The sequence below is a fragment of the Euwallacea fornicatus genome, chromosome 32 (genome assembly GCF_040115645.1).
Source record: "Euwallacea fornicatus isolate EFF26 chromosome 32, ASM4011564v1, whole genome shotgun sequence".
Taxonomy (NCBI): Eukaryota; Metazoa; Arthropoda; class Insecta; order Coleoptera; family Curculionidae; genus Euwallacea; species Euwallacea fornicatus.
The window spans coordinates 1,739,285-1,749,989 of NC_089572.1; the positions used below are offsets into that span (position 1 = coordinate 1,739,285).

The 10,705-nt window shown below is 39.8% G+C and overlaps 1 protein-coding gene across 2 annotated transcripts in view; it reads left to right on the forward strand.

Moving 5' to 3' along the window:
• LOC136348299 (longitudinals lacking protein, isoforms A/B/D/L-like) overlaps positions 1-10,010 on the forward strand; it is a 111,626-nt gene extending 101,616 nt beyond the window's left edge. Inside the window, exons 5-10 of one of the 2 annotated variants that reach the window (XM_066299039.1) lie at positions 7,521-7,763; positions 7,819-8,022; positions 8,074-8,184; positions 8,238-8,351; positions 9,478-9,597; positions 9,657-10,010. In XM_066299039.1, the coding sequence (XP_066155136.1) occupies positions 7,521-7,763; positions 7,819-8,022; positions 8,074-8,184; positions 8,238-8,351; positions 9,478-9,597; positions 9,657-9,925 (1,061 nt within the window). In that variant the 3' untranslated portion in view covers positions 9,926-10,010. Of the gene's footprint in view, positions 1-7,520; positions 7,764-7,818; positions 8,023-8,073; positions 8,185-8,237; positions 8,384-9,477; positions 9,598-9,656 lie in introns of both variants that reach the window. The other variant, XM_066299041.1, reaches the window with a different exon arrangement.
• Positions 10,011-10,705: the final 695 nt, after the last annotated feature.

Genomic DNA, 10,705 nt, shown 5'->3' on the forward strand with positions numbered 1-10,705 from the left:
GCCACATTTTCCAGACAAGAAATCCCAAAAAGGGTTATAGAACTTTTCGAGTCTAAATTTGGTGAAGGATTTTTTTTATTGACGCCCTGTATATTACTTTATTAAGGTATGATGACGTGGGAAAATTGATATACTATTGCGAAGAAAAATCTTCGTGATAGCTTTCGAGCTTTCGAGCTTTAGAGTTTTCGGGAAATTTAGTTTAGACCAATTTGATAATTTTGTTGTTATTTAAAACATCGAGCTAACTAGGTTCCTGGAACGGTGTTGAAATACAGTAATCGACAATTTTTGGATTTGTCGAGCTTTTTCTGGACATTCTATTTTCGAATGCTCAACTTTTTACCGGCATTTCTAAATAAATCAACATATTTAGCCTTTTATACAGGGTCTTCCAATTTTCTTGCCCAACCAATGCTTGCAATATCGCGAATTATAATTCGTAGATTAGCAGGGTAAGCGCGAATTCTTGGATTCGCACACGTTCAAACCGATTCTTCAGATAATTGTGGTAAAGCAGCCAATATGCTTTACGGGACGCTTATTTTGCGACATGTTTAATTCTGGCACAAAAATATATATCTTGGATCTAGACACCAAAATTTTCCGTAATCTAGCATGTTTCTCTAAGATAACTTGTTTCCATTTAGTGTGCTATAGGCGTATATTAGTTTAGACATACACAGCGATGCATAACATTACTTCCTCCAAAGTACATATTTCTTTCATAATCTGATACATAACACCCCTTGTAGGCACAGATCTGCGCTTCCAATGCCCCAAATGCCCCAAAAACTACAAGCACCTCCACCATCTGAAGAGCCATTTGAAGTACGAGTGCAATAAAAAGCCCAAATTCACCTGCCCTGTATGTTCGAAAAAATTCCACTACCAATTTACCCTCAACTCTCATGTAAAACAGACCTCTTGCCGACAGAAATTGGGATCTTTTTGCGAGATTTTGTTACCATAATCGACATTAAAGTATTTAGATCGCATTTAGTGTGTTTTCATTAAGATTGTGTTCCGTCTTGGTGTGAAAAACTATTTTCAGGAATTAAATACAGGGTAGGAACCTTATATAGACCACTTATCATTAAATATTTAGCGCTTATTCCCCAACATCTGTCGTAACCCTTATTGGTTGAGTTACAGCAAAAAGGACACGGTAGAGGGCGTTGACAGAACGTATTCCTGCGGGTCCAACGTACTTGCCGTTGGCAACCTCCAAAGCTTCGGATCTAAAGCTCCCTTTGGGAGGTCAAAAATGTGCTCAGTGTTTCTCAACTCTTCGGATGAATTCCTCGAGGTTGATAAATCGTTTAGGCGATGAACAATTACTGTTCGAAATATCCTAATAATAGATTCTACAAAAAGTTCCTACTCTATACAAGTATTACGTTATTATACTATATATATAGTATACTGGGTGTGTATGTATAAGTTTAAAAAAGGTGCATGCCTCAACGTGTTATTTCTTCAAATTAGCTACGGATCAAATTGTTTACTCGGCGAAGTATGTCGTTTATTTCAAAACCTGCAATAGAACCCACACAGGACCGTGGTAAGCAATTCAAGCATCAGAGGCACCGAAAAATTCACTGAGTCCACGTTCCTCGGGATTCACCTCGCCGGGTGCCCACTTCAATCTTGTACCTTCTCATTGCGGCACGTTTCATTAAAAAAGTTTCCCTGCGTTAAGGTTCAATTTAATTCAACCTCCCATAGATGCCCTAAGACAATTTCACAGCAGCTTCCTTCACAGGAAATGCCAAACCACCGTTGAAATTCAAATGTTCGGCCTGCCAGAAACCTTTCAGGACCCAGGAGGCCCTAACGAATCATGGAAATAAATGCGGCATCGTGCCTCCTCACATGAGATACCATCAGGTCTACCACTGTAAGGAGTGTCCGTTTTGGACGAAGAGGAAGGTGCGGCTTGGCAGGCACGTGCAACAACTGCACAAACGGTTGTGAATTTGTCCACGTCGTGTCCTGGATAATGTACATTTATGTGTTTAAATGAGAAGTTTTATGGAAGTGCGATGATGTGTGGACCGCTTTAGATGTTACCTTTTTTGACAGTTTTTCACCTAATATAATAAATTGTATCACTATTAGTGACGAGGCACATTTTTACCGTTCTCTTTGAGGTATTTTATAGTATTATGTTTTTACGTTTTTGCTTATTTTCTAGCCAACTGATATATATACATACATATACATATATATATATATATATATATATATATATATATATATATGTATGTATATATGAATCCGTTGGAACTCTACGGAAACGCTAAGAATCCATAAGAACTAATACTAGAGAAAAGAGAAGTTTCTATTTTTTCCAGTGGAGGCTAATTTGGCCGAAAATGGGATTGGGAAAGCACGTTGAGTCCAAAATCTTTGACTTATTTTTGTTGGAACAAAATAAATCTGTCCCGATCATTAGTGCGTTTTCTTTTCAATGCGTTAAAGAAGAAATAATGTTTGTTTATGATTTTAATTTTTATCGTACCGTTCGGAAATGTTGCATTAAATTTTGTTGCAGTAAGGAAATATTTATGCCTCTGTGGCAAGGCGTACAAGAGCTCTGACGGTTTGAGTAGGCACAGGAGGCAATGTGGACGGGAGAAGCGGTACGTGTGCGGTGCCTGTGGATACAGATGCCATCGGCCTGATAACATGAAGAGACACATTTGGGCAGTGCATAAAACGCAGTCGAAGAACGATTTCTGTATCGAATCAAAGTGAAAAAAAATTATGTGCTAAACCAAAAGATACGTTGATAATAAAGAACCCGAACGTAAATGTCGATAAATGTTTTGAAGTGATGAGAAGGGAAAAAATAAAAAAGATAAGGACGATAAGAGTTAAAAATCGCATCGGTTTTCATTAAAAAATGAGAATATACATTGTTTTTTTTTACTTTTATAGTTTTTAGCATTTACTCAGCTTTGAAACAATTTAACTGTCACTGATACTTAAGCTCAGCGACAAAGCTTTTATTAAATAAAACGCATTTCTAATGGTGTTGTCTAGTTTTTTGTGGGTTATTTCAAGACAGATTTCGGTTCCCTTCGTCACATCCCTGATTTCTGTAAACTCGCTTGGAACCATCAATATATGAAAAACAATCTTGAGGGTGTCGAAATCAGGGGGTGACTTTTTTTTTACAGACCGAACGAATGAAGGTTTGACTATGCGAAAGGAACTGCCTACTAAAGACGGAAAAAACAGACATGCGTCTTGGCGAACTTCCTCTCTGGAGAAACAAAGAAAGAAAATGCATGTTCAAACGCGCTAAAATCCTGCGCCACTGCTACGTTTTGGTTTGTATTTTATATATTTGTAACATTTTAAAGTTTAATAATTTCGTGTCTCTATCCATTTTTAACTTGGAGAACTGGACCAATCGAGAAACCAGAAACGTTTTCTATCCTAACATATATCGAAACCTCTTCTACCCATTTACGAACGTTGATATAACCAATTTTTAGATTTTAATCGGTTCAACTGCTCCTGCGGCAGGAGCTACAAGACCCCAGAGACCCTTTGCTGGCACAGGAAAGAGTGTGGCATGGAAAAGCAGCTGCAGTGCTCATTTTGCTCACACACATCGCACAGCAGCGACAATCTGAGAAAGCACATGTTGACTCATTTCGAAAAACTAGGGAAAATGTTGTAGTTCAAATTTATGTTAGATTTAATAATACACTACTCTTAAGCGGGGGTGCTTTATACCGAGGATGATCTACGACATCGTCATTATTATCACCCTCGCGATCATCATTATGATCATCAATACCAGCGACATTTTTCTACATTGCTACCTTGTTAAGTTTTTTTGAATATGATGATGTTTTATCAGCAATAACTGCGTTTTCGATTTGACAGTCTTCGACTTAAATTTTCTTAGCAGCAGATTCGAACTGCGACAAACGTGGAAAAATGCATACCGAAAAAGTTTTCGTGATGAACCCGATAAAGTACCATTTTGGGAGAAGAAAATTCCCCTGCGCCATAGACTTTTCCGGTGTATCATTGAAGTGCGAACATGAAATGAGACCGCACCTCCGGACCAACCAAACACCAAATCAACAGACTACAAGATTTCCATGTTGTAATAAACAAATAATGTGCTTTTGTTCGTGTCTGCTTTATTCATGTCTCACTTTGGACTGATGAATTTATAATATATTTTCGAAAATTTGTTTTTAGATAGTAACAACAATTTCTATCAGCCCTCCAAGGAGGTTCAGCCCATCGTAACTTCGGATATACGTTTGCCTCCATCTTTCGGGCGCCAGTTTCAACCTTTGGAGCTAACAGTGCCACATCCCGTCGAACAGAAGACGTTTGAATGTACCGAGTGCAACAAAAAGTACATGAACCACGTCTCTTTGACTCGGCATAAGAAATACGAGTGTCAGAAGCCTCCCAAGTTTTCCTGTCACGTTTGCTCCTTTAAAACTCGCTACCAATTTACTCTGAGGGCCCATCTGGTCCGATTACACAATATTGTAATAGAGAATAGTGCCATTCAATTCTAGTTTTAGTTTCATTGGGATTATTGCTATAAGTAGTGAGTGGATTAGAGTCTTTTTATTTTTATTTTATGATTAATACTGAGGGTTTTCTCTCTCTTTGATTCTGGTGATAAGTGAATGTCTTAAATTTATCAGAGGGCAACTTGTTAGCCAGGCGTCGCGTCTCGGACTTAATGTAACACAGAGGATTAAAGCATACGTAGTATTGACTTGAAACTATTAAAAACCAAAACCAGTCTTGGTAGCGAATATTTTACTTACACCCCCTTTTGGCCATTTCGTTTCAATAGTGCACCAACATCTTTTAGACCTCAATTTCCACGAGGGGGCTAATTATAGATTAACCGAGAACGGACGTTATGGCTGCCACAATTGCATCGCCTCATACAAGAACTTCAATAACCTGAGGAGACACATCAAGTTTGAGTGCAACAAGGAGCCGGCTTTTAACTGTCCAGTGTGCCACAAGCGATTTACTTACAAGTATATTTTAGTACGTCATCTTTCCACTCACGGTTTAAGTGTTGCCATGTGTTAAGCCTCACAGCCGTATTTGTGAGGCAATTTTGGGTGTAAAAAATTCTCTTGCGTCTAGAAAAATGAGCTGCTCAAAAAGCACTCTGAACTCTGTTACAATGACGACTTTATTGTTCCATTAAGATTATTGTAGGGTAGTACTATTGGGTTGTTCGATAATTAGTGTCGTATTTTTTATGTTTTTTCAAAGTGAATGTACTTATATCAATAATCAATGATGTAGTGGCCATCTTGGTAGATGACCTTTCGCCATCTTCCGGCAAGTTGGAAAATTTCGCGTTCGAAAAAACCTTGATTTTTAGAAGTAGAAAATCGATTTAACTCATTTTTAACGGCTCGATCAGAATCGAAATTTTTACCATTCAAGTGATTTTAAAGAGAACGAAACAAATAATAATCTGATGGCGCCAAATCAGGGCTATATGGTGGACGAGGTATCAGTTCCCAATTTAGTTCCGATCATTTTTGACGCGTCATTAAAGACGTACGCGGTCTGACGTTATCATGATGGATCACTATCCCATTGCGATTGGTGAGTTCAGGACGTTCTCTTTTGATTTCTTCGTTCAATTTCGATAGCTGATGACAGTAAACAGTCGAATCGATAGTTTGGTTTCTCGGAAGCGGTTCAAAATAAGGAACACCCTTGCAGTCCCACCACACAGATACCAATATCTCCTTTTGATGAATATTGGCTTTGGACGTCCATCGCGCAGGTTTGTCTTGTTTGGTCCGTGATGGTTTTCGGACTACGTTATCGTAGACAATCCATTTTTCACCGCCCGTTATGGCTCTTTTCAGATGTGGGTCGTTTTGGTTACGATTCAGCAAAGAATCGCATACGTTAATGCGTTGGGTGAGGTGAATCTCCTTCAATTCGTGAGGCCAAAGCTTTTTTAAATGCAGAGAAACGGTCGAGTTAGTTATGTTCAACTTTTCTGCTATCTCGCGAGTTGTCATACGCCGAATAGCTTCGAGCTTTATTTCATCGTTATCAGTGGTGATTGGGCGTCCAGCGTGTGGTGCGTCCTGGACATTAAAATTTCCGGAACGAAAGCGAGAAAACCAACGCTGCCACTGGCGTTCAGCAAGGCAGTTCTCACCATAAAATTCACACAATTTCTTCTGAGCTTGTGCTGCATTTTTGCCCTTCCGAAAGTGAAATAATAAAATGTGTCGATAATGCTCACTTTGATTGTCCATCTTCAACTTAAATTTTAAACAACTTCTTGTTTACTAATCACGATTTTCGATCGAAAAAAGTCTAAAACATAACCTTTAAAGTGGCATATAATAATACAAGCGACGAGATCACTATGTATAAATTAAGCCATCTATGAGAATAAAACGACATTAATTATCGAACAACCCATTAGTTTAGCTCGTTCAGTATGAAACGACGATTTGAGCAAAGTCGGAATGAAATATTAGTTAAAATTACATAGTCAAAATTGATCTATAGAATAGCGTCATTCTCAGGATGTTCATACGGTCAAGATTTGATATGCATAATTTAGTTTCATAGATGTCGGGCAGTATCGATACATGTAGTGTTACGTAGAGATCACGGGAGTCATGTCTGCTCCATGGAAGATGCGAACGTCGAAATACTTAAAAAAATTATATCGTTCCTAAGCGTATGATTTGTTTCCATAGATGTGTCATTTCTCTCCCGTTTGTGCACGAATGTCGATCTTGCATTGTGTTAATTTTGTTCGTTGTAGGAGCCAAAAAGGTATTTCAATGTAAGGACTGCTTTAAGGAGTATCGATATAATGGCTCTTTACACAATCACCGCAAGTACGAATGCGGCAAGCCTCGATCGTTTGTGTGCCAAATCTGTAACTATACGTCATGTCGGAAGGAAAACCTCAAGAGACATTTGTTCACTTGCCATTCCGATACTTTGTAAATCATGTTTATCCTTCCGAGATCAATAAAATCAAATCTATGCCTGGTTTCACTACTTTCTCCCCATTCCGAGTACTTTTTGCCCACTTCAAATGACTACTTTCTAGGCCGATGGTACTGCGATAAGTGCAACAAATCGTACATGAATAAATCTCATTTGAAAAGACATTTCAAGTTCGAGTGCCAGGTGGAACCTCAGTACCAATGTTCTGGATGCTACCTCAAGTTCCGGCATAAGCACAGTTTGAGGCGACATTCTTTGCGGCGGCATGCTTTGAATGAGAAGAATGCGACATAAAACTGTTTAATATAAATATCAGTCAATATCGCCATTTTTGTTTGAATTATGTTTAACACCAAGAAGAGCATGTTGCTACCAAAACGTTTTTAATATAATTTTACTTAAACAGAGCATTTGTGCATAGTTTGTAGATAATTTAGATCACCACCTCGACATAGCACACCATTGATTTTTATATCCTGCAAAGCAGAACTAAATTGTTAATACCATTATAGGAACTATGTGGACCCGCAGCAAGTTGAGGATGATTAACCCTATGGTAACGTTACCGGTAGTCTCCGATGATGACAACTATGCAGATTTGGGGGATTGGCTCGATATTAGCGTAGTGGAGGGCTTACCAGAGAACAGCTTTTCCGACCCCAAGCCCTCCTGCGATATATGTAAAACCGTATTTAAAAACAGCACCACGTTAAACCACCACTTAAAAAACCGGGTGTGCCAGAAGTCCATTAAAGGTCTGTTATTCACTTTATTCTTCGACGGTGTTGGTGCAAGGAGCATTCATTTTAGCTAAGAAGCGCAAATGTCCCCGTTGCGCGAAAAGTTTCAACACCATCACCGGGTACCAGTACCATATCGAGCATAGAGTATGTAACAATCGCATATCTAAGATTGGGACACCCAAGTGCCCACAGTGTTACAAAGTATTCACCACCCCTAATGGGTTAGCTTATCACCAGAAGAAGCGGGTGTGTACGCAGATCTTACCAGGAGGTACCTCATTTCCATTCGAATGTAACTGTTGTCCAACAATAGAAAATTTAGGTCCCGACGATGATCAGATTATGACGTGCACCAATTGCCAGGCGGCCTTCGATAACAAGGCCTCGATGCTTTATCACGTGACCCACAACGTGTGTCTCCACCCTGCTAGAAGTACCAACGTAAACGAAAACTTAATTCTTTTAAAACTGCGATTCTTATTTTAGAGATTAAAAAACGTAAAACCTTGAGATGCCCTCTATGCCCAAAGAAGTTCAGGGCTGCCATATCACTTAAGCGGCATCTGAGGAATCAGCAGTGTTTTGAAGGGGTTCGTCCAGGTAATCCAGTGGTCAAATTGAGGAAAAAGGGCGTAAGTATTCGGTAATGTGTAAGTCACCTTCAGCGTTTAAATCTGGGGATGGAACCTTTGCTGAGAGATGGAACATTTCTCGTTAACACAGAATGTGCATGCGTGTAGGCAGTAGACTGGTTGGTGCCAGTAGAAAAAAGTCTCTGAAGCACCCGATGCCAGATCTATGGGCATGTGGAGCCTATGTTACTGACAAGTAAGGCGTAAAAACAGATTTGAAAAATGAAAATGTGTGAAAGGGAAGTTAGGAAGGGACAAAAATGTTTGCTAAAGTTAGCGAAAAAATGAAGAACGAGTAATGCCAGAGTCACTCAATTGGAGATGCTAAGGGAAGAAACTAAGGGCCCGTACCCTGACAGATTGATATCGAGACTTTGATTATGAGATATCCGAGAACATTGGTTACTCGCTTTCTGTACTGGCCAAGTGCTACATGAGCGTCCAATAAAGATCTGAACGTTTTGGCTTCCTTCATAGAGCGGATATGAATTTTTACAAAGAAACAACTTTGGTCTTATCCTCCAAGCATCAAAAAACTTGCTCATGGTTGCTATACCCCTTAAGAACCATTTGAATCAGCTGATACATTCCGAACCGATTCATTCTGGTACTTTTAATGGTGATCAATTTGGAGGATAGCGGGCACAAGTTTTAGGTAATGTATTGGACGACTTGTGCGTATACTTGGACGTCTTGGAATGGCATACGTGCCCACAAAAAAAAATCTCGTCGGCTCAGAATCTGCGAATGAGTAGTCAAGTAGATTGAACAGTACCACTAGAAGAGAGTTTCCCAAAAGATCTAACCGGCACTGGTTCGTGGAGTTGGACCTAAGAGCACGTAATGCAAAAGCTTAAGGGTTGAAAGGTTCGAAAGGTGTCCATATGATAAAAAAAGGGCCCTAACAAATGTAGAAAAAGACGAACTCGCGGACCTCCTCCCTCGACCAATTGCTGCTGGCATCGCGGCATTCTCCTTCGCGTCGAATTGTTCGATCAATTTTTCTTTTTAGTACGCTCTTGTGTTAAATAGACAGAAAGTGACATTTAGACCCTTTATTGGTCTTACCTCTCCTAACTTTATTTCTCCTGCAGCAGTCACGAAGCAGCCATCGTACCAATGCCAGAGATGTCAGAAGTCCTTCGCCTGTGTCACTGGATTGGAGAAACATGAAAAGCGTCAAGTGTGCATGCTTAGGAAAACGTCCTTGTCAAGTGAGCACCCTCCTCGTGTGTCCTCACTCACTTATCAATCAATTATCTTCGATTATCAGCATTGCGGAAGGTCCAAAACTGCTCCTATCAGTGCGGAAAATGCAGCAAAGTCTTCAGTTGTCCTGGAGGGTTGGACTACCATCTGAAACGAAAGGTTTGTGAACAAGTAAAACAACGAGGGCCCCCGTTTTGCTGCAACATATGCGGCAAATCTTTCGGGCTGAAACAATTGTGGTCCGAACACATTAAGGAACAATCCTGCCATTTCCCTGAGGATTATATGCAGAGCGAGATGGTTAATGATGTCGATCTGGCGGATTCTAGTTAGGAATTTAATAATATTACTCTACCTTATTCTATGTAATCTTTAATATAACTAGTTTTATGATTCAATACATTATTATACTATAAAACGCGTTTTATTTTCCCGAACGGCCTTGTCGATTAAGAACTAACGAGATGTTTTAACGTTTTAGGTACGTACGTGTGTCCCAGCTGCTTCCAGTCCTACAAATATTCGACCTCTTTGGCCAATCACAGGAGGTACGAATGTGGTGTTGCACCAAAGTTTAAGTGTGACTATTGCAGTTTTGTCAGCAAACTGAAGGGAAACTTGAAGAAACATATCAAGAGGTGCCATTCCAAGTTTTCGCTCTACGGAGCCTCTTGACTTGAACGCTAAATGTTGACTTCCGGCAAGTGCCAATAATGTACATCTCGTTAAATAAACATTTTCCACCTCTACTGGTTTTTTATCCTGCAATCAATTAATTTTCTCTTGTGTTTGCTTTGCCTGTATCATGTTTTTTTTTTGTTTTGTGTACGCCTGCCTTTATCCCAATTTTTTTTTTTTACGTAGATAAGCGAGTGATTTGCCACCCTTATCGAACCAAAATTAATCCCAATTCGGGAAAAAATGTTTTAGCTCTAGCCCGCCTGGTCAGAGTGACGCTGACCAAAAGTCCAGTGACCACGATGTTTGCCTGCCCCAAGTGCGGCAAGATCTACCACCACAGGAAGACATTGAGCCGCCATATTAGGCAGGAATGCGGCATCGAACCCGAACTGAAATGCCCTTATTGTCCGTACCGCGCCCGAAGGGCCTACG